The sequence below is a fragment of the Euleptes europaea genome, chromosome 17 (assembly GCF_029931775.1).
Source record: "Euleptes europaea isolate rEulEur1 chromosome 17, rEulEur1.hap1, whole genome shotgun sequence".
Lineage (NCBI taxonomy): Eukaryota > Metazoa > Chordata > Lepidosauria > Squamata > Sphaerodactylidae > Euleptes > Euleptes europaea.
The window spans coordinates 23,435,115-23,458,966 of NC_079328.1; the positions used below are offsets into that span (position 1 = coordinate 23,435,115).

General features: G+C 47.2%; 1 protein-coding gene across 1 annotated transcript in view; it reads right to left on the reverse strand.

Annotated features, from left to right (window-relative positions):
• GPI (glucose-6-phosphate isomerase) overlaps positions 1–21,770 on the reverse strand; it is a 39,588-nt gene extending 17,818 nt beyond the window's left edge. The window contains exons 1-7 of the mRNA XM_056862868.1: positions 21,647–21,770; positions 13,805–13,895; positions 12,876–12,944; positions 8,698–8,817; positions 5,930–6,013; positions 5,686–5,832; positions 2,766–2,837 (exon numbers count right to left, since the gene is read on the reverse strand). Of these exons, the coding sequence (XP_056718846.1) occupies positions 2,766–2,837; positions 5,686–5,832; positions 5,930–6,013; positions 8,698–8,817; positions 12,876–12,944; positions 13,805–13,895; positions 21,647–21,765 (702 nt within the window). The 5' untranslated portion in view covers positions 21,766–21,770. The remainder of the gene's footprint in view (positions 1–2,765; positions 2,838–5,685; positions 5,833–5,929; positions 6,014–8,697; positions 8,818–12,875; positions 12,945–13,804; positions 13,896–21,646) is intronic.
• Between the last annotated feature and the right edge of the window lie 2,082 nt (positions 21,771–23,852).

Here is a 23,852-nt window from a genome sequence, read left to right on the forward strand (position 1 = left end):
GTGATGGGGAATATTTGCAAAGATGACGGATCCCGTTTGTTTCTACTGTACCGTCCACCCCGGGATAATGAAAGGCCAATTCCTATGCAGAAGAGTTTACAATCCACATTTAGAAGAAGGGGAAAGGATTACAAGGGTGAACACCCACAGATGTGGACCTTATTCTCCCCCCTCCTTTCTGGAAGAGGTAGCTTTTGAGCTAGGAGCCGCAAGAGGAAGTAGAATCAAGCAGGTATTCCAGGAGGGGGCTGCAAACAGAAGGTGCGGCAAGGCAGGAAGGCTGGAGAACTTCAGGATAGTTGGAAGGGCCAATCGGCAGAAGAGGGCACAGAGACAATGCCTGGAAGCATATGGGCACTCTGAAAGCCCTAACTCAGGGGTGTCAAACACAATGCCCGCTGGCTGGATCTGGCTCCTTGAGAGCCCTTATCCAGCCTGTGAGCCAGTGGAGGTAGCCACCCACCCCCATTCTTGATCTGGGCTGGCGAGGCATGGCCCGGCCAAGTAACATTTATGTAATAGCTGGCCCTCGTAACAATTGAGTTTGACACCCCTGCCCTAATTGCCCCCACCCAATCCTGTATTGGTGGCATTTCTACAGCTGCAGACTGAAGCAGATTGTGCCATCTGTTGTTTCAGCATAAATTTATGATCGTCTTATTGTTTTAATCGGAATGAATTATTGTTATGCCTGTGGACTGATTTTAAATGTTGTTACCCGCTCTGAGCCTGGCTTTGGCTGGGGAGGGTGGGATATAAGTCTAAATTAATAAATAAACATGTTATTTGCCAGGGTGGGGGGGCTACACATGAACATCCACCTCCTTAAAAATGTCTTGTCGAGCTTGGCCCTCTGATTATAGGCGCAAGTACTGGTAGGTTTAATTGCACCAGGTCCCAACTTTAGGACACTCTTTACATTTACATATGGGATGGGGGAAGAGAATCACAGAATCATAGAGTTGGAAGGGGCCATACAGGCCATCTAGTCCCATCCCCTGCTCAATGCAGGATCAGCCTAAAGCATCCCTGACAAGTGTTTGTCCAGCCTCTGTTTAAAGACTGCCAGAGAGGGGGAGCTCACCACCTCCCTAGGAAGCTGATTCCACTGTCGATCAACTCCTACTGTAAAAAATATTTTCCTCATATCCAGCCGGTACATTTCTTCATGCAAGTTAAACCCATTCTTGCGAGTCCTATCCTCTGCCGCCAACAGGAACAGCTCCCTGCCCTCCTCTAAGTGACAGCCCTTCAAATACTTAGAGAGCAATTGTGTCCCTGGTGGGAGCAAGTAGCATCACCCCCTTATGACTTTTGTCCTCCAGCCATTTGGCAACAAAGAGTGGCAAGATGCTCTATCTACCAACTGACACGAACGATGCTTCCCTACGCCATCAGTTATGCACGGTCTCTCCAGTGATATTACAGAGCTGAAGGAACAGCAGGCAAACAGCACCTTTTCATGAAGACTTAATGGACGGCTCCATTTAAGGCCATCTATTCATAGTTCAGGCATCTGCTGTTGATGTGACCGATTCCTGTTGCAAAGACTTCAATCTGCAAGGAGAGTTTGCCAAGACTCTGGGGGCACTCGAAAGCCAGCGAGCGTCTCACGTTTCCTTCTAGCATAACGGGCTCTGTAACATTCCAAGGCACACATCTACATGGCCTTCTGCGTAGACTTAGGCTCGGTTTAAATGTAATGCGGGCTCCTTGCAAGCTTTTTCTTCCCCCTCTTGGGGAATGCAAATCACTTCCAGAGTAAATTTCCCTTCTCCCTTCCCTCACCTGCATGGTTTCATGCTATGCGTGAATCAATGCAAAACCACAGCTCTCTTCAGGCAGAATGGGAAGCCATCTTTTGAAGTGGGTTTGCAAACCATGGTTCAGAGAAACCCCAGGGTTTGTGCACACAACCAGGCCTGAGAGGCTATTTATGCATGGGAGATTTTGCCTTGGGTTTGCTGCTCTCTAGATGCACATATTTCCCATCCAAGTTCTCAAAACTCAACAATAAGCCCCCATGCAGAGTTTTGAGAATTTGGATGGGGAAAATGTGCATCTAGAGAGCAGTAAACCCCAGGCAAAAGCTCCCATGCATAAATGGCCAGAGAAGGAAAAATACACTGGAGTAGGGAACGAATGACCTGCGAATCATGGTTGGGTGTGTGAGATGGACTGTCCCCACAATATGGCCTAAAAGAAAAAAACCCAGCCACACACCAAACACCAGCCTCAACTGAAGATGTGCTCTGCAATCAGTCATTGTGGGGAGGGGCCGTGGCTCAGTGGTAGAGCATCTGCTTGGCATGCAGAAGGTCCCAGGTTCAATCCCTGGCATCTCCAGTTAAAGGGACCAGGCAAGTAGGTGATGTGAATCGACCTCTACCTGGAGAGCCGCTGCCGATCTGAGTAGACAATACTGTCTTTGATGGACCAAGGGTCTGATTCAGCATAAGGCAGCTTCATGTGTTCATTGTGCATAGGGATGCCAGCTACAGCCACACCGATAACAGACTTCTTGCACAAACAGAATTGGGGCTTTGAAAGGTTCACAGTGCATAACTGGACAACCATATTCTTGACAGCAGGAGGCTCCATAACCAGGCCTCTAAAAGGGACTCTTTTCAAAAAGGTGGGGGGTACCCCTCCAAAATGTTTACAGCTGTGTTAGTCATGTCTTTATTGTAAGCAGGCAGGACAGACCCTGTTGTGGGCTTTGCAGCTGAGAAAATGAGTTCAAAGACGGGCAGAGGGACACTTACATCTTTAGCAGCATGGAGGAACCATTCTTTGGCAGTTTCTGCATTGGTGATGGTTTCCTGGGTAGTGAAAGTCTGCATGGCAGGAGACAGGGTAAAAAAAAGATCTCGGTCAAGCCACATAATGCAATGCACAAGGGAACCCAAAATGCTTCAGACCCAAGGCACAGGGACACGAACACTCCTAACATCTTCTGGGAGAAGGCAAAGCCACTAGAGAGGGAATTTTCTTTGGAAACATAGTACAATGAAGGTCTTCCCTTCCACGGGCCTTCATCCTCTGCACTGTGCTAGAAGAAGGGGACGGGGAACTTCCCAAAAGGCAAACCTGGAGCTACGCAATAGAAGACACAGAACAGGACTCAACAAATCCCAGGCGCTATGCTGCCCTGGTGCCTAGAAATTTCATTGTCACCTAGTATTTTTTAAAATTATTATAATGTCTCTTGGCAACAGCCCATAATTTGTTTATCGTTTCCTAACAAAATATGTTTTGTTGTATTTATTTGTTTAGCTACCTCCTTAATTTATACTCCTGCCTTTCTCCCCAATGGGGACTCAAAATTAGTTTATATTCTTCTCCTCTCCTCCATTTTTTCCTCTTAACAACACTGTGAGGTAGTCTGAGTGTGTGTAACTGGCCCAAGGTCACCCAGAAAGAGAGCGCGTGGGCAGAGTGGGGATTCGAACCTGGAGGATCCTAGATCCTAGTCCAACGGTCTAACCACTCCACCGCGTTGTATAATGCCAAATTATAAGCATGCACGCCAATATGCAATTGCTCATTTATATGAGAACTTTAATCCACAACTCTCAATGATGCTGAATGAATTTGTTTCTTAACCACTTGCTTTCTACACTGGCTCCAAAATTAAATTCAACAGAACGTTTTGAAAAAAGAATGAAATTATGAGAAACTGGGGAGAAGAGGTTAGGTTAAGCTTAGAGTTTAGTTAGTTTTCAAGAGTAATAACCAAGTTTACCCCTATATTCATTCATAGGTCATAGCTTTGATAAAATGATGCATAATAGTGAAATGGAGTTAGGGTTAGGTTTCGTGGTAGTAATCATTTAGAAACTGTGGTCTTTAAATGCAAAACCGTGATGGCCGGAAAGCGAGTCTGGCTGCTCCGTTTTTTGGGTGGCTCTGATATCCAAAGAAAATTGCTCACAGTTTGGCATAAAAAATTTCTTTGTACAATCCATCGCAACTACACAAGTCCATCAACTACCACGAGGTGCGTGCTGGCAACTCCCCAGTGGACTGTACTCTTTTTGGGGGATCAGTAATTTTAACTTTGCCAGGATATCCAAACAACCCAAGCCAATGACTGCTTCATATTGGAACATGGGCCTCTTTGTTCCTCTTGATGTTTGGACAATTCCATTGGCTCATTAGCAAAAAAACAAAAAGGTTGATTGCTTTATGAAAGGCATGAACAGTCGTGCAGTCTGGTCAGGATCCTCCCCCCCCCCCCAGCCGTTGGGAGTTCATTCATCTATTAAAAACGCAGATGTATGGACAAACATCACGTCCACCCTGATTCACCCGTCCAGCTCCAAAACTTGATTACATTAAAACAGAAGGCCAGTTTATAAAGCAAGCGCTTAGGAATGCCATTCATCCCTTTCCAAATCAACCCAATTATCCAAATGACAGCCTAGCAAATGAGACCTGAGAAACGTTACTCTTCCAAACTGGAATTTCAGCCTTTCAGGCTGAACTCCCTGATTTATTCACAAACACGATGCCAGAGGCTACGTCAAGTCCCCTTTCGACTCCAGCATCCTAACCCCTCACCCGCTGCTTCCAAGACAGGATAATGAGGAATTCTTGGTGAATCACCGGTTAAATCCTGCAATGCCTGGAGTTAACAAGGATCCTTCTGCAGGATAACATATGCTACAGTCTCATCCAATTCACCTCCAGACTACAACCTCACAGGTCCACACAGGTCCTACAACTCCCAGCACAGCCTTTTGGCGTGGTCAAAGGGGACCTATTTCCTTTCGGCGTGGTCAAAGGGGACCTATTTCCTTTTCCACCAGCAGAACAAGGGTGGGATCCAACCAGTTCATCTCCAGAGCCCCTCCAAGAAGACTCCCCCAAACAGGCAGGTTACTCAATGCGAGGGGTTGCCCTCATTTTGGTTCCTAGAAATTATGCCTGCAATCCCCCCCCCCGAGTTTCATATTAGAACAAACAGAAGTGCCTTATTCAAGTGGCAAAGGAAGGAACGCGACAGGAGTCAACCACAAGGATGCCTTCCATATAAGCTACTTCTGAGAACGCAGCTCAGTTAAACCTATCGCTCTTGCACCAGGATATCTATGTAGGCACTTGGCTGGCATCACCACAGCTTCTGACCACCAAATTAGATCAGGACACCTCCAGAGTTACTTTCAGAGCACTAAGGAAGCCTTCTTTTGGGCTGAAGAGTAAGAATTACCTTCCCCTGGGAGCCCGCTCTTGTTGCTCACACATAATTGAAAGGAGCATGCTCAGTGGCCAAATGCAGAGATGCCACAGGTTCCAGGAGCACAATGTTCTGGCATCTTGTGAGCAATGGAATGATCCAATCACACACACACACACACACACACACACCCAGCAGAGAGACAATTACCATCCACCTCCAGAGGACACAAAGCTGAAGAGAAGCTTCCTCGGCTGGTTCATTTTGGGCTGACAGAAGCCTTTGTATTCCTTTCCCTTTCAGCCTATTAGCCGTTCTCTCGTGCCACATTAGTTGCACCATGGCACTCTTTGGGAATGGCTGGAAGTAGGGATCCTTCCTTTCTGATTCACAGGACATACGTGCGCACTTAGCCCCTTCGTACCCAGAACTGGATTTTGCATGAGCTATTGAGAAAGGATGGAAAAAGCATCTACCCCCTACCCCCCCCCCAAACCAGAAAATACCTTGGAGGCAATGATGAAGAGAGTCGTCTCCGGATTCAGTTCAGCCAAAGTTTTGGCCATGTGGGTACCATCTATGTTCGAGACGAACCAAACCCGGGGCCCTCCCTTGGAATAGGGTTTCAGAGCTTCGGTCACCATGAGGGGGCCCTGCAGAAAAGTAAAAATCCTTATTATTTGAAAGGTCTCTTACCTGAAGCCGCTTCCACCCTTCCAGTAAAGTTAAAAAAAAACCTGGACAACTCACCAAATCCGATCCTCCAATCCCAACGTTGACCACGTCGGTGATGGCTTTTCCAGTATAGCCTTTCCAGTCGCCACTGCGAACTTTCTGTGCAGATGAGAAAAAATCTTGTTACAAAACCCCCCTAAAAACTGGCAATTGGCAAACCCATGTCGCGGCTGATCTTTTGAAACCTGCTAAAAAGCTCTGCAAAACCTAGTAAGTAACGGCAATCTCAAGATGTTTTCTTGTAACTGAACAGCCCATAAGCCAAAAACTAATTGTAAAAGCAGAGACGGAAAAGACATGGAGGCATCAAAAGGTTTCCTGAACAGCACTGGTGTAAAACTGGGAGGAAGGGATCAATATGAACATCTCTCGGAGGGTCACCACAAAGGGCACCCAATTAGAGCCCAAGATTGGGAGCCACTGTTGAGAAGGCCCTTTTCTCAAAAGCTCTGCACCGTTTTGGTTGGTCCTGATAAAAGGTATAACATGGATTGTGATTTGTTTGTGGATTTTGCTTTTGAACCAGCACGGCTATAACAACTGTTGTCTTCTTCCTCAATAGAAGAGAAAAAAGTTTTGCAAGCAAGGACCAAATCGTAGTTCTTTGGCAGGGGTGCAGGAATCACTTCCTTGGATGGGTGTGTCCCCCACCCCCCCACCCCGACTCTCCAGTAATGTGATCAGGGCAAAGGAAGTAAGGGACAAGGCTGGTTACGAGCCTGAGCGGTGAGTCAGTACATTTCTGGTTCAAAATCTCAACCTTTGCTATGAACTCCCCAGGGAGATTTAGACAAGGCTCCACCCTCCAACCTGCAATGCTCAGATAATGCTGAACCACCTGACGGGAATGTTGCAGGGCACACTGAACACCTTTCCTTTCCTTCTTTGCTCCTATGACCCATAGGCCCTGAACAGTTATTTCTTAAAGAAAATATGCAATCCTATCCAGAGTTACAGCCTTTTAAGTCAATTGAGGTCAATGGGTTTAGAAGGATGCAACTCTACTTAAGGTAGCACTATAAGCGCCAAAAATGGGGTGGTGGTTGTTGTTTTTACAAGAACAGCAGGGTTTCTGACCCTCTGGGGGTTTACGATAATGTGAAGGGAAACTGTACCATTTCTGTGCCATTAAATAAAAAGCAAACCCGTCCTTCTTTTAAAAAAGTCAAGGAGAACAGCTGTGTACAAAAGTGGGCAATTTGGTGCAAAACCACCTTTAGTGTGGTAGTCAAATTTCCCCCACCTCCCCTCCAGGAGAGCCTCAACTCCTTCCCGCTGCTGCTTCACATCCTCGCTCACCTGCTATGACCCACAAGTCTATTGTCCGTTCAATTCTTGTCCTCCCTGCCAGGGCCACCACTAAAGGCACCCAATTAGCACCAGACATCCTACAGGGGGCAGCTAGGAAGATGGATCTATGCCAATCTGGTCCATGTTATGAACGGTCACTGGGTAGTTATGCCCTTCAATCCCTGGGAAAGAATTTCATCACCACCCACAGACTCTAGATTCAACGAACAGGGAGGATTGTATGTCTGAATGCGCCCCCCGCCTCCGACCACTAGCATGTCAGGCTGGACTAGAATTCTCTACCAGCATCTAGTTCTCTAGGGCCAAGGAGCACCCCCCCCCCCAGCCCAAATCATCTTGTTTCCTTTGGGAAATTCCCATCCCTCCCTTGTTTGAGAAATCACTGCAAACACACCATCTTAGGTCAAATGCTTTGAGGTCACTGTTCACATTTAGCAATTCCTCATGCAGACCTGATGCCCCACAGAACAACGTGTGAACAGGCTCCAAGGAAAAGCCTCGCGCACAGAGCAACACAACACCTCTGCTGATGGCAGGCGACCCATGACAGCTCATTCACACATGACATCGTTTGATGGCAAGCTTTGTTTGCCAAAACCATGCTTGGTCTTGCAATCTGACCATGGAGAAAAGAGCTTCTCCAAGCTTTCCCCTCTCCCAGTCTCAGGAAACTGCCTTTGACAGTCAGGCCATTGGTCAGTAAAGGTCAGCACTGTCTACTCTGACTGGCGGCAGGTCTCCACGGACACAAGGAAGGATCTCTCACATCACCCACTCCCTGATCCCTTGAACTGGAGATGCCGGGGATTGAACCTGGGACCTTCTGCAACACCGAAGCTGGCCCACAGCTGGATACATATTAGCAGCATGAAGAATACTACTCGGTTATCAACCTGGACACTGCTGTGCAACTTCCATTCCTTTCAACCGTGTTTGCACAGAAGTCCTTCCCAGCTCAAGACACAGACAGAGGCCTGGACTCAACCCTTCTGTTTTCTTAAGAAGGGGCAGCAATTTTTGCTTATTCCCCTCCCACCCATGCAGACTCACCCCTATGTTGTTCCTGAAGATCCACTGACACCCTGGAACAAAACTTCAGGGGTCTAAGTGGGTTGCAGTGGGAGGAACCAGCGAAACTCGATGAGAACTCTTAAGAGCCCTTAAGAGTTCTCTTAACTGCATGGTTGGATGCATCACTATTTTCAGGATTTTTCTGCAACAAGCTCGAGGCACCGAAAAGCGCTGGAGGCAAGAAGCATTATCGGCATGGATAGACACTCCGTGGAGCCTCCCTCTGCAGTTGGCTCTCTTAATCTTGCAGCAACAATTCCGACGTATTAGGAGAACGAAAGGGCAGGTAACTTTGCGGAATTCAGATTAACTCCCCCAGTGAACAAACGCTATCTATAAAAGTACTATATTCTACCGGGGGAAACGTACAGGTAGCGATTGTGACTGACAAATGTTTCTACCTGGCAGAATCCCTTCATCTTCTCCAAGACTTTGTTCACTTCTGGGACGACATCTTTGCCTTCAACCAAGATTGGAGTATTGGAGCGATTCCGCAGGGCGATGTGAAGCACGGCTCTGTTCTGAAAACAGGAAGAGGTTGCAGGGCAATTAGGGCAGGTTGTGAGCAAGTCGGTCTGGGAAAACCCAGAACTTCTCAAAAAGACAGAAAGGCAGGCAAAATTATGGTAAGTTTGCACAACCAGGATACAGCTCCCAGTCACTTACATCCTGGTTTGCCTCAACAGAAAGCAATGAAACCAGAGTTCCTCAGTGGCCTGGGGGTGGACTCGTAAATTCAGCTTCTGGTTTGATAGACCCTAATTCATCATAGAGAGCCAGAGTGGTGTGGTGGTTAAGAGCAGAGGGCTCTAATCTGGAGAAATGGGTTCGATTCCCCACTCCTCCACGTGAAGCCTGCTGGGTGACCTCGGGCCAGTTGCAGTTCTCTCAGAACTCTCTCAGCCCACGAGGAGGCAGGCGATGGCAAACCACCTCCAAACATCTCTTGCCTTGAAAACCCTACGGGGTCGCTGTACGTCGGCTGAGACTTGACAGCACTTTAGAAACACACAATTCACCATAGTTAATGGAATGGCTTGCATTCAGACAAAACATGATGTGATTAAGAGTGGCTGCTTGAACTGTGGTTTGCTGCGACATCTGAACAGAGCCAGAGTCTCAGACCAATGAACGGAGAAAAGAGTGTTTACTCCTACCTAATGCTGCAGTAACTTCTATGCCACTTTCCTCTTTCCCAAAATCGCCAATTCAGATAGGGAGAAAGAAACAGCTTCCTATTGCAACTGCCATCATCAATGAAATGCTTTGACATTTTAAATATTATTTCCAAATCAAAACATAGTTCACACATGAAACTGCCCTTATACTGAATCAGGACCTTGGTCAACCAGTGTGAGTTTTGTTCTCTGTTGCTCCAGAGACTAGGACACGGAGTAATGGATTTAAACTAAGAGAAAAGCGATTCCACCTAAACATTAGGAAGAACTTTCTGACAGTGAGGGCGGTTCAATTGTGGAATGCCCTGCCTCGGGGGTGGGGGGTGGGGTCTCTGTCTTTGGAAGTCTTTAAGCAGAGGTTGGATGGCCATCTGTCAGGAGCGCTTTGATTGTGGGATCCTGCATGGCAGGGGGTTGGACTGGATGACCCTTGTGGTCTCTTCCAACCTTGTGTGATTTTGTGATTTGTCTACTCTGACTGTCAACGCCTCTCCAGGATCTCAGGCAGAGGCCACCCACAGACTCAACATTCAGGAGCCTTTCACATCACCTGAGATGCTGGGGATTGAACCAGGGACCTTCTGCACGTCCAGCAGATGCTTTGTCAGTGGGCCACAGCCCCTCCAAGCTGGAAGCATGAGGTCTGTTTTATCCTGGACCTCACCTATCAAAATCATTTGGTATCCACCTGATATTCTTGCTGCTCAGAAGCCCCCTCCCCTCCCATACGTTTGTCAAACTGCAACTTGTGTTAAGGAAGAATGGCCATCTCTTTTTTTTTTTGAAAAGTTTTTATTGGTTTTTATAATATAAATTTTCCATGTTAACAAACAACAATATACGTAGTATTAAAAACTAAATCATAGGTAATGTTGTTATAATTGTTTAAGTGCTAAATAAAAATAAAAAAAAAAAGGAAAATTTATTGACTTCCCCATCACCTCCGTCCACCTCTTAATAAAGTATTCTATCCCATCGTGATATGGTCTGATCTTAATTATTCTTATATCTCAATTAGATTTCAATCACATTATACTATCAATATAATTGATTACGTTTCTTTATGTTAACAATGTCATCTAGATCAGATTAAAAGGTATTCTTCCATTTTCCCCAGTCCTAGTTCATATTCACAATATTTCATCCACGCTTCCCATTCCCCCATAAATTGAACATTGTCTTTTTGATTTAAAATGGCTGTAAGTTTTGCCATTTCCACCAGTTCAAACATTTTCATAGTCCAGTCTTTTTTCCCAGGAGTGTCTGCCCCTTTCCATTTTGCTGCATAAAGCAGTCTTGCAGCTGTAGTCGCGTAAATCAAAAAAGTCCTGTGTTTTAACAAATCATCAGGTATCATACTTAATAGCATCATTTCTGGTGTTTTGGGTATGTTTTTTTGTACTATTAGTCTTAATTCGTTATAAATCGGAAGAATGGCCATCTCTTGCTGCAACCAGTGATATACCTGAGTGTGAAGACGGACTGGGTAGTAATTTTGCCGGGCTTCCTTTCTACAGTTGCCCCGTGCAGGTTGACAACATTTGCTACCAAGCCTCAAGGTTCTGGCAACCTCCCATTCTGGAAACAATTATTTGGACTCTGATCCTGTGGACAAAGTCCACCTTCCTTTACTCCCTGATACCAGCCTTGCATATCAAAGAGGCTGGAGAAACAAATCAAACTCCTAACAAACAAGGAAGACCTAGAATTACTGTACCCAGACTTAAGCAGTTGTAAGCTGTGTATTTCCTAGAATCAGCCATTCATCAGATCTTCTCAGAAGGTACTCAGCAGCCAAGCAACAAACGTAATTGCAGGATTGCAACAGCCACAACCTTCCGGACCAGGAAGAGGCCTCAAGTTTTGAGAAACTTCAAAACAGTTGCTCAGTGCAGGTTTTAAGCTACTTAACCATCAAGGCCTGCAAAGAGACCCCAGGGTGTCTGTGTCTTGAAGAGACAGAGCTGGTTAACATGCTTCGCTACAGCATTTATGCAAGCATTGAAAGCTCTTCTTACATATTACCTCAGTAACCCTATCACGGACCCTGGCATTATCCCCATAACATTGGGTGGAAAACCAAGGCACCATTTTCCAAGGCCATGCAGAGAGTTTGGGATGGAGATGGAGGTCAGCGGGGGAACTTCTTGACTCACAGTTAGCTGTTTTTATGCAGTTAGCTGTTTTTACACCTCACCAGCTCTGCCTTGAACCGTGCCTGATCTAACGTGACAATCCAGGTAGTGAGGAATGATGGGACATCAGTTCAAGCTTGCAGGGCAGGCATGTGTTTGGATAGAAGTGGCACACCCTGGCCAGAGTTGGACCGCAGCCATCAGTAAGTGCTGAACATGCACATCAGGTGGCTCAGAATGTGTGGCTTGAATGAAAACAAGATCAATTATGACACTAATTCTTTTAATCCCCAGCCTGGATGGCCCAGGCTAGCCTGATCTTGCCAGATCTCAGATGCTAAACAGGGCTGGCCCCGGTTAGTACTTGGATGGGAGACCACCAAGAAAGACCTGGCTTGCTGTGCAAAGACAGGCAATGGTAAACCACCTCTGTTCGACTCTTGCTTTCAAAACCCTGCAGCATCACACTGCAAATGGAGCAGAGACTCACAAGGCGACTTGCTTAAGGCCACTGAGTTTTACTTGCTCTGTTCAGTAGGCTCAGAGCAGCTAATAGAAGTTTTCCTACGAATGCATTTCTGTCCCAAAGGACCTGCAATCTAAACCAGTGAACATTTTGTAGCAGAAAAGGATGGGATATGCTATGTGGGGACAGGAACTCAATCCCAGGTGTTCAGGTGAAGGCATTGCTGTCCTCTGACCAGGAGGTAGGTGGACAGGTACTGGGAAGTTCCCGGAGGAGATCACATTTGAGTAAACACCCCATTTGGAGCGGTCTTACACTTAATCAGACCAACAGTCCATCAGGATCAGTATTGAACACATGAAGCTTCCTTCTACTGAATCAGACCCTCGGTCCACCAAAGTCAGTATTGTCTACTCAGACTGGCAGCGGCTCTCCAGGGTCTCAGGTAGAGGTCGATTCACATCACCTACTTGCCTGGTCCCTTTAACTGGAGATGCCGGGGATTGAACCTAGGACCTTCTGCATGCCAAGCAGGTGCTCTACTGAGCCCCAGCCCCTCCCCTTGTCTGCTCAGACTGGCAGCAGGTCTCCAGGGTCTCAGGCAGAGGTCTTTCACATCACTTTCCTTTTTAAGTGGAGATGCCAAGGACCGAAACTGGGACCTTCTGCATGCAAAGCAAATGCTCTACCACTGAGCCATGAAACACACAAAAGAAGTCTACATGTTCCCATTTTGTTTGTGGCTAAAGAGCTCGACCCAGGCCATCCAGCAGAACCATCCACAAGGACAGGAGACCTACCTCCGTGAAGTTGATCTTTTCTCCGGTGAACATTTTCTCTCTAGCACTCTCAACGCCCCTTGATTTTGCCTGAAAGTGAAACCGCACAATTCAGTACTGAGAGCAATAAACCTACTAAACAGTCTAAGAAGTCGCCTCGCTGACAAGAGAAAGCACTGCATACCCAACATCGGCCTTTTCTTCCTCCAGGTTGACTCCGACGGCATCGCATCCAAGTTCTTGTTGAAACCAACAACTAACTAGACTATGGTGGACTTCAGTGCTCTGTCAAATAGAGCAGTGGCTCTTGCACATCTTGTGAAGCAACTTGGCTCCATGTCCAGGGAGGATGAGTAGACAGGAGATGGGTTTAAAAACCTAGCTGCTATTGTGCTAAATACAAGGGCAAGTTTCTGGGGAATTTAGTCATAAAACTATGTCCTACCAATGTAGGTTTTCAAGGAAGAGTTCATCTTTGCTGTATCAAGACCAAAGTGTTCGGCTTCTGCTATTCTGTAGCACGGGGGTCCCCAATCTTGTTGTGACTGCGGCTACTTGTAGAATTTTGAGAATGGGGAGTGGGTGCTGCCGCAAAATGGCTGCTATGGGAGGCAATCACAAAATGGCTGCCACAGGAGGCATTGGCCAATCACAAGATGCTGGGAGGTTGCAAGCCAAGCACCCTTCTCCGAAGGAGGCAGCCATTTAAAAATGGGTGCTCCCTGAAGACACAAGAGTGATGTCTCCTGGGCTCTTCTGAAGCACCTCCCGCTCCAGTAAAATGCAAGGAAGCCAGGACTGGCTCTTTGCTTTGGGGAAGAAGGAACTGGGCCCCAGGAAACGCATGCGCTTGCATGATGGTGCCCGTGCGCACCATGTTGGGGACCATTGACAGCTATACTTACAGTGCTCTCATTGTTTAAGCATTAGAAAAGAAGGTGTTTCGTTACCAGTTCTATCAGCAGTTTCATTACTTCTTCTGTAATCAGGTTCTTGGAGTAGTCCACCAAGATGTCTCCATGGTCAGTATTCAGCGTCAAGCTGTCAAAAGATTAAAAGAGTCTCATAGTGCCCCCAAAGGAGCATGTAATAGAACAATATCCCAATGATATGGCAACAATTTAAGAACCATGCCTCGCTTGGAAGGTTTTGTAGGATGATTTTGCCCTCCTCATTAGTCCTCATGTACAAAACCAGTTCAGAGACCTGTGCAGCTATTAAAGCTCACCGTTACATGGTAGTCTCCTAAAAAGAGAGGTGGTTTTAATAAATGCACCCAACCAAAAACAAAAGTCTTCGCAAATCTTCATTGCCATCCGTGCATGTGTGGAAACGTGTCTTGAGCAAGCAACTTGAATAATTTCAGAAGGCTGTAGCACTTCGAGGAGCAAGAACAATTTATGCTTTCTGCTCATTCCCATGTCAATCTCATTGTGCGTGCGTGCAGGTTAAACCCCCCTCCTTTCAAACCTCAACTGCCCCAAGCGAAGCTCTCAGAATTATTTGGGTTTAGCTTGACACGCAGAAAGCACATCTGCCTTCTGCGTTCTTGGCTGGAGACCAGCCCTTTAAGAGAGCATCAGCTGATTTGGAAAGACAGATGTCAACTTGTCTAAAACATACATTCAGACTGGAGAAGATTCAAGGGCTACACCATTTCATGCAAGGAGCCCTCAGGTTCAACCATGCCAAAGTTAAAAGTTCTCACGCAGCCGGGGTTGTTGCTGGCAGTCCGAGTAGACACCCCAAGCTATAGCCAGATGATTGTACAAGACAGACAGCCCCTGCAAAGGCTACATTACCACTTATTCGCCTTGGACTGACCCAACCAGCGGCTAGGAAGTGGCACAGAATGACATCTACAAGCCAATAAAGTAACACTTTGACAAAGGCTGCACAGCAGTCCAGGTTTCTCTACGATGCCCACAGGAGCAGAATTTTGGTTTAATCCCTACAGGTGGGTTTGCAGAACCTCCAGGAGATTTTCTCAGTGCCTCCTTGATGGAGCATGTCCTGCTCAAGCTGGAAATGCAGCATTTCAGCAACACAGAATCAGCCCAGAAAAGAGATCCATCTAGCCAGGACATTCTCACACTCTGTCTTCCCTTAGAACCATAATCTCTACGTTCCACGTGTTTCACGGTGCTTCATGAAGCTTTGCTAGTGTGGTATTTGCAAGTCAACAAATCGCAAAGCATTAACGCAAGGGGACACGGTGAATATGAAGGCACTCGACCCTCGCAGGTAACAAGAATCTGGAAGATGTGGATCCCCACACTAACTGATATCATACTGCCCTTGTACAAATCTATGGTGAGACCACACTTGGAATACTGTGTACAGTTCTGGACACCACACCTAAAAAAGGATATTACAGAGCTTGAGAAGGTGCAGAAAAGAGCAACCAAAATGATTAGGGGACTAGAGCAACTGTCCTATGGGGAGCGGTTAAGACGCTTAGGGCTGTTTAGCTTGGAAAGAAGGCGGCTGATGATAGAGGTCTATACAATTATGCATAGTTTGGAGAGAGTGGACAGGAAGCAGTTTTTCTCTCTCTCCCATAATACTCCCATCTGCAGAAGCTGGAGGATGAGAGATTCAAAACAGATAAAAGGAAGTATTTTTTCACACACCGCATAGTTAAATTGTGGAATTCCCTGCCCCAAAATGTGGTGATGGCTGCCAACTTGGAAGGCTTTAAGAGGAGTGGACATGTTCATAGAGGAAAGGGGTATTCATGGCTACTAGTTAAAATGGATACTAGTCATGATGCATACCTATTCTCTCCAGGATCAGAGGAGCATGCCTATTATCTTAGGTGCTGTGGAACACAGGCAGGATGGTGCTGCTGCAGTCGTCTTGTCTGTGGGCTTCCTAGAGGCACCTGGTTGGCCACTGTGTGAACAGACTGCTGGACTTGATGGGCCTTGGTTTGATCCAGCAGGGCTTTTCTTATGTTCTTAACAGCATGAAGCCTGAATTCAAACCAACTCAACAATTGTGTCTAGAAGAAGATGTCTGTAAAGATCAGTATTGCTAAGCTATTTGGCAACCTAGTTTAGCCCAACAAACAGGATTGCCAAGAGGGTTTGCTCAGCCAAGAGTTAACAGGGCAACATGGACAGGTGCGGCTGGACCTCTTCCACTGGCCACGATAACTCCCTAAGGTTTCACCAACACAGGACTCTGGAAGGTCAAGCCACCTTGATCATCCAGCACCAAAACGTGTACGCATACTACAATTGCAGGTGAAAGAGCTATTTCACCTGCAAACCAAGGCACACTATAAGAGCACTTTCACACAGCCCAAATAATGCACTTTCAATCCACTTTCAGTGCACCTTAACGACAGTTTGCAAGTGGATTTTGCCAGTTCACACAGTAAAATCCGCCTTCAAAGTGCATTGAAAGTGCATTATTTGGGCTGTGTGAAAGTCATTGGTGTAAGCCCCATTGAATTCAGCATGACGCTTCCAGGAAAACACAGTTAGGATTTATGCATGAGGCTCATGCTATAGGCTTGTTTAGCCTTGTAAAGAAGGGAGGAAGCACACATAGGTGCACATGACGTTTTTACTCTTTGGCCAGGTGCCTCTTGGGCTAACAACAGCTTTGGACTCCCCTTTAAGAAAGGACTGCCATGTGGCTTGGGAGGTGCTGAACACCCCTCTAACGGCGTGAACTGCCGCAACAACCATTTATATCGGTGTGTGCGTTATGTACCACCAAGTCACTTCTGATTTATGGCAACCTCCAAAACGCGGTATAATTGGCAGCCTTGCTCAGGTCTTGCAAACTGAAGGCCGTGGCTTCCTTTATTGAGTCAACCCATCTCCTGTTGGGTCTTCCTCTTTTCCTTCTGCCTGTATCCTCCCTGAACTGGTTTCCCCTTCTCAGGCCTACAAACCTATCAAAGGAAGGATAACTGAACAGCAACAGAATGAATTATTAAAGAAGCGTTCCCTGCCCACTGCACCCCCATTCAGGCAGTCAATATTGCTTGGGGGGGGGAGAGAAATTGTTCTGGTTTTCAGGGTAAAACTGCACTACCTTTCTTTCTAGCAGAAAGAACAGTATCTGTATAAGCTAAGTTAAGATTTCAACTAACAGTGAGAAGCCCTGAACTCAGTTCAAGAACATTTTGGTACTGCTGTATTGTTAGAACAGGGAATTTCATGTATTCCTAAATGTGATGGAAGTGTCACTTGAATATTTCTCTCTTTTAAGAAATCCCCCCTCCCATTTTATTTCAGTATCAAGTTTTATTTCGATACAATATCAGCTCTGAATAAAAATCAAAGCTAGGTTAAAATAATAAAATAAAATAATAAAAGTTGATGTTTCTGGGAGGGATGATTTGAAGAAGAGGAGGAAAGTTCTTCTATGGGGAAAAGTTCTCAATCAGCCGTTTACGAATCCCACTAGACCGGAGGCAAAATTTGGCGACTTGAGAGGTTATCTCCCGAGAGGAATCTGCTAAGAGAAGGGAAACTTTAGCTTCTTCTGATCTCCAAGGAAAGGATGACAATACGGGAAGAATGTACTGCGATCTGATGTCCTTGTAGAAGGGACATTGAAGCAGAACATGTTCTGTTGTTCCCACTTTCTCTGTTTTGCATGGGTCCCATTTTATTTTACGGTCCTAAAAAAGACACCTACGTTATCTTTCTGGTTGCATATAAACTTAAACCATTATTCAAAGTACAAGGTGATGGAGCACAGCTGTCCAAGCGCCGAACGTTTTTCAACCCCTGGCTTCATGTGCATTTTCTATATCCTACAGCAAAGATTCAGCAGAGCAGCCATTCGTCTCCTTGCCTGGAAAGCGAGCAACTGCCTTCTGTAAGCAAGCTATGGACAGAGAGAACATACCATTTCCTCCCACCCTACTTCCTTGCGTGGCCACTGCACGGTTCCCGAAGTAAGCCGGCCTACTCCCCAGGTAGATAACTACTGCTCCTGCTAAGTCCCTATTGGTCAGGGAGAGGCAGGAGTGCAGCTCCCATAGTGGCATTCTACATTTGACCAGCGCTATATGGCTTTTGGGAGCCAGGACAACAGCAAGAGTAGCAGAGCACAAGTACAGACTGTGATTGGAGAGGTCACAATAGGAAAAGAGAGGCAGCCCCCAAAGACAAACCGAGCGAGATCTTTGTGTTTCGATATAGCAGAGAGCAACTATTCATTGAAAGAATGTGTTTCATCCCACTAGTCAAACTTGTGTGTATCGGGGCAAACAAACACACACAAAATATTAAGGTGAAGGAGGAACAAGTTGCCTGTACAACTCAGTTCAGGAATGAGTTTCTCTTCCTAATGGAGATCTTTCTCCCCTCCTGATTTATCACTGTCAGTTCTGTGTCTCACAGTAGTAGAACTGAGATTTTTAGCCTCCCAGGATCAGCGTTGCTTTTCTCCACACCCCCTCCCTGGAAGGTTCATCAAGAGGCAAAAGATCCAACGCCATAGCAAAGATCATTTTAAGCAGCATTAGGTAACACTAGTAACACACTGCCCTGTCTTATGCAACTTCCCCGCCCATTCGTGCTAGCCAGGATATTGCATAGCACGTTAGGTTATAGTTTTGAATGTGCAAGCTGCCTTGACTGGGAGAACTGATAAAATCCTTTTAACGGTCTGCCTGATGAAACAGCCAGAAAAGCCACATCACAAAGGATGGATTTCCTATACGATCTCATTTCTTGGAATGGAAATTTCCTGCACCTTACAAGTACACAAATGCAGCTACACAGGATTTCGCAGTTAAATTAGACATGCAGACGAAAAGCTCTGGTCAGGCCAGACAGTAGTGGACCCTATACCTGTGCATTTCCCCCTCCCTCAAGGGACAGTGCATGTTCGATTCCCAACAAGAGGCAATATCCTTGAATGACGGCAATCATGCGGAAAGCATTCTTAAATATTTACGCTGATGGTCTAGAGGCAAGAAGCTCAATTAAGAGAGCTCATGAATCTAGATTAAAATGGAAACCTCTTTCAAAGACATATGGGCCTCCTGGTTCTTGGGACTGCCTTTGATTGTATTTGTGAAATCTTGCCCCATTTAGGAGCGAACACGGCACTGAAGCGTTCATAACCGATACAGAGAAGATTTTGCAAGCGTTAACCATTTAAGATGGCAACAGCGTGGGGTTCTAACCCCTGTTTGTACACAGTGACTTTTTACACACACACCCTGGAAAGAATCCTAGATCACTAAGAACCTTCCAGTCAACTCGTGGGAATTGCAAAGTCTTTTTCACCCTAGAAGTCAGACCAGCCCCGAACGTTTAAATTATCACTTTCGTTGCCTATAGTGGACCCATCTCCTAATGTGGGTGGAATAGCAAGACAGACAAAGTCTATTTCGAACAGCTCATGAAGAAGAGCCCTTTAAGGAGATTAGTTGCAACATCACTTCCCCCTATTCCAGGAGAAATACAGCACAGCTAAAGCTGGATTAGGGCCTGTTCTGGCAAATCCATGCTTGCCTGCAACAACCACTCCCCTAGACTGCGCTGAATCGATTATTCTAAATTTGTAATCCAAAAAATGCCCCCACAAAACATGTTCACCCGTAAAGCTGAAAGCCCAGGTTGCGTTTAACGGTTGCAAGGGCAGAACCAGGTAACAGTTGGATTTGCATTAAATCAAAAGGGAACATCAACTCCTCTGCTGGCCCTCGAAAACGTCCCAGTTATAATTTCGCCCCTTGGGCTTAATTCTGACAGCAGCCAGGAACCTAGCCTTCGAGAGGGCCCTAAAACACCAAAGGGTCGAGGCGAAGCAGAGAAGAGGAATGCAATTATTTTTTAATGCATAACAAGGATGTAAGAGATGGACGGACTCAAGCCACAGCCTTCCAGTTGCAAGATCTGAGCAGGGCTGTCAAAGACAGGACATTTGGGAGGACTTTCATTCATAGGGCACTTCATATACACACACACACACACACACACACACACACACACACACACACACACACACACACGGTGTGGAGAGACCTGGATACCCTGACCTGGATGGCCCAGGCTAGCCTGATCTCGTCAGATCTCAGAAGCTAAGCAGGGTCGGCCCTGGTTAGTATTTGGATGGGAGACCACCAAAGAATACCAGGGTTGCTGTGCAGAGGAAGGCACTGGCAAAACACCTCTGTTAGCCTCTTGCCATGAAAACCCCAAAAGGGGTCGCCATAAGTCAGATGCCATAAGTCATAAGGGGTCGCCATAAGTCAAATGCGACTTGAAGGCACTTTACACACAAAGGTTTCCACTTTACACACAAAGGATGCTGAGCATCGATCCGTGATGTGGGGGGGGGGAATCAGTGGGGGGAGACCCCCCCTCCCCCCAATTCATGCCACAAATTGGCCAGGGGAGGCGTGCAAAGCGAGGCTTGCCATGACTCAGCGAGCCAGGGCGGCCGCTCCGAGGCGGGCGCCCCCTCCCCTGCCCACCGCCGCGCGTGTGCCTCTCCGCACGTACCTCCTCGCAAGGAGGAGTCAAGGGCACGCCTGGCAGAGGGGGGCACCTCGCCCCGCGGACGCCGCTCTTTGCAAAGGGAGGGACGGCGGAGACCACCCCCACCCCCCCCAAGTCGCCGTGCAAACACTGGCAAACCCCCTCTGTGAGTCTCTGGCCATGAAAACCCCAAAAAGGGGTCGCCGTAAGTCGGCTGCGACTTGAAGGCACTTTGCACACCCAATGATCCACCGCCCTGACCTGGACGGCCCAGGCTAGCCTGATCTTGCCAGATCTCAGAAGCGAAGCAGGGTCGGCCCTGGTTAGCATTTGGATGGGAGACCCCCAAGGAAGGCCAGGGTTGTCGAAGGCTTTCACGGTCAGAGTTCATTGGTTCTTGTAAATGTCTATTTCGAACAGCTCGTGAAGAAGAGCCCTTTAAGGTCACCAGGAAAGGGGGGGGGGAAATACCAAGACCCCGGTCACGCAGCCCGGATAACCTGCAGGAACCAAAGTCCAGGGTGGCTGTGCAGAGGAAGGCACTGGCGAACCACCTCTGGGAGCCTCTTGCCATGAAAACCCCCCAAAAGGGGTCGCCATAACGACTTGACGCACTGAAGTCGGCACTTCGCACACGCACAGATGCACCTTTCCCCCACCCGGATCCTCAAAACCCATTTATTCATGGAAGGTTTTGCATTGGATTTGCCGCTCTTTAGATGCCCTTTCCCCCCCATCCATATTCTCAACACTCAACAATAACCCGCCCTGCAGGGGCCGTTTATTCATGGAAGGTTTTGCATGGGGTTTGTCACTCTATAGATGCCCGTTTTCCCCATCTGAATTCTCAAAACTCTGCATGGCGACTTAGGCCATTTATTCATGGAAGGTTTTGCATAGGATTTGCCACTCTTTAGATGCACTTTTTCCCCATCCATATTCTCAAAACTCAACAATAAGCCGCCATGCAGAGTTCTGAGAATTCAGATGGGGAAAATGTGCATCTATAGAGTGACAAATCCAACGCAAAACCTTCCATGAATAAATGGCCTTATAGTTCTGAGAACATGGATGGGGGGAAAAGGGCATCTAAAGAGCGGCAGATCCAAGGCAAAACCTTCCACGAACCAATGGCCAGAGTTTTGAGAATTCAGATGGGGACAACGGGCATCTATAGAGTGACAAATCCAGTGCAAAACCTTCCATGAATAAAGGCCTGGGGGCGGATGGAAACGCGCAGCCAGGGCGCGGCGGCTCCCAGGCGAAACCTCCCGTGCGTAAAGGGCCCCCAAACCTCCCCGCATCCCCCCCGGTCCGGCCCCGGGCTCGAACCTGAACTTCTTGAAGCGCTCGGGGTCGCTGTCGAAGAGCTGCCGCAAGACCAGCCCGGCGGCGTGGCCCTTGTGCCACTCGGCCAGCTGCTGGAAGCGGGGGTCGCCGGAGAGCGCCATGCCGGCAGAGCCACAGCAGGAGCGGCCGGAGGAGGGAGGCAGGAGGAAGGAAGGAGAGCCCAGGCGCGGCGGGCCAGGCGCTTTTGAGCCGGCAGGCAGGCAGGCAGACCCCGCCCCGCCCCGCCCCCTTGCCCGCCTCCGGAGGTGGGGGGTGGTGGAGGAGGGTGCCCGCTGCGCCTCTGCGGGAGTCGCCGCTCCGGCCCGGCGCGCAGGGGGCGGCGCTTCCGATTTCGAATCAGCCCCGGTTTCTCGTTTGGAAAGCAGAGCGGCGAAACAACCACTAATGCACAACTCCATAAAGCACTGGTTCCCAACCAGGGGTCCGTGGACCCCCAGGGGTCCGCGAGAACTAAATTAAGGTCCGCGAAACAAAGTTATAAACCCGTAATGAGTTGATCTTTTCCATCAAAAGTTCTCTATTATAAAAAATATATATATTCAAGTATTATTCTGAGCTTAATGTTGAACGAACAGTTATGATTCAAGTTTATTTTCAAATTCTTGCGACTCTCTGCGGGAGTCGCCGCTCTGGCCCGGCGCGCAGGGGGCAGCGCTTCCAATTTCGAATCAGCCCCGGTTTCTCGTTTGGAAAGCAGAGCGGCAAAACAACCACTCCAGACCTAATGCACAACTCCATAAAGCACTGGTTCCCAACCAGGGGTCCGTAGACCCCCAGGGGTCCGCGAGAACTAAATTAAGGTCCGCGAAACAAAGTTATAAACCCGTAATGAGTTGATCTTTTCCATCAAAAGTTCTCTATTATAAAAAATATATATATTCAAGTATTATTCTGAGCTTAATGTTGAACGAACAGTTATGATTCAAGTTTATTTTCAAATTCTTGCGACTCTCTGCGGGAGTCGCCGCTCTGGCCCGGCGCGCAGGGGGCAGCGCTTCCAATTTCGAATCAGCCCCGGTTTCTCGTTTGGAAAGCAGAGCGGCAAAACAACCACTCCAGACCTAATGCACAACTCCATAAAGCACTGGTTCCCAACCAGGGGTCCGTAGACCCCCAGGGGTCCGCGAGAACTAAATTAAGGTCCGCGAAACAAAGTTATAAACCCGTAATGAGTTAATCTTTTCCATCAAAAGTTCTCTATTATAAAAAATATATATATTCAAGTATTATTCTGAGCTTAATGTTGAACGAACAGTTGTGATTCAAGTTTATTTTCAAATTCTCGGGATTTTTATTCTGAACCTTGGGGTCCCTGCACCGAATCCAAAGGTCCTATTGGTCCCTGGTCAAAAAAAGGTTGGGAACCACTGCGATAAAGGAAGCCACGGCCTTCCGTTTGCAAGATCGGAGCAAGGCTGTCCAAGATAGGACATGTTGGAGGACTTTCCGTTCATAGGGTCGCCACGAGTCGGAAGCGACTGGACGGCGACGACGAGAGTCACTGGGAAAGACAGGCATGCTAGGAACGTTTGAGGGCAGCGGGAAAAGAGGAAGACTGAGCAAGGCTGTCAAAGATGGGACATTTGGATGGCACTGATTCATAGGGTCGCCATGAGTCGGAAGCGACCTGACGGCACTTCACACACACACACACACACACACACACACACTCAACATCTACATATAATCCAAACATCAAAAATGTGCTCATTACATCCAAAGATAGATGTCAGTATACATAATGCACTATGCAACACAAACACAGTTCAAATAGAAGAATCTGCCAAGCAACGTGTGAATTAATGTCCAGTGAAGTGTTGGTTACTTCCGGTATTAGGCTTCTTCCCATAGCAAAGTTGGAATGGGAAATTTGTCCTACCCAGTATTGCATTGTACAGATTAACACACTTATGTGTTTTACAGCACACTGAAGAAGGCTTTATGAAACAGCATTGATCCTAGATCTCCATTTTATGTGGAAGAAGCCTAATCTATTTTTTGGATTTGATGAGCACATTTTGGATGTTTGGATTATATGTAGATGTTGAGTCTGTGTAGCATCTCAATATATTTTGGGTGAGCGGATATTTTGCTTGGCATCCTGTACTTTTTAAATATGTAGCTGGTTTCTAGTTTTGGCAGCGCGGGTTAGGGTTGTGCCTGGAGTGTGCTTGGATCATTGGATTGC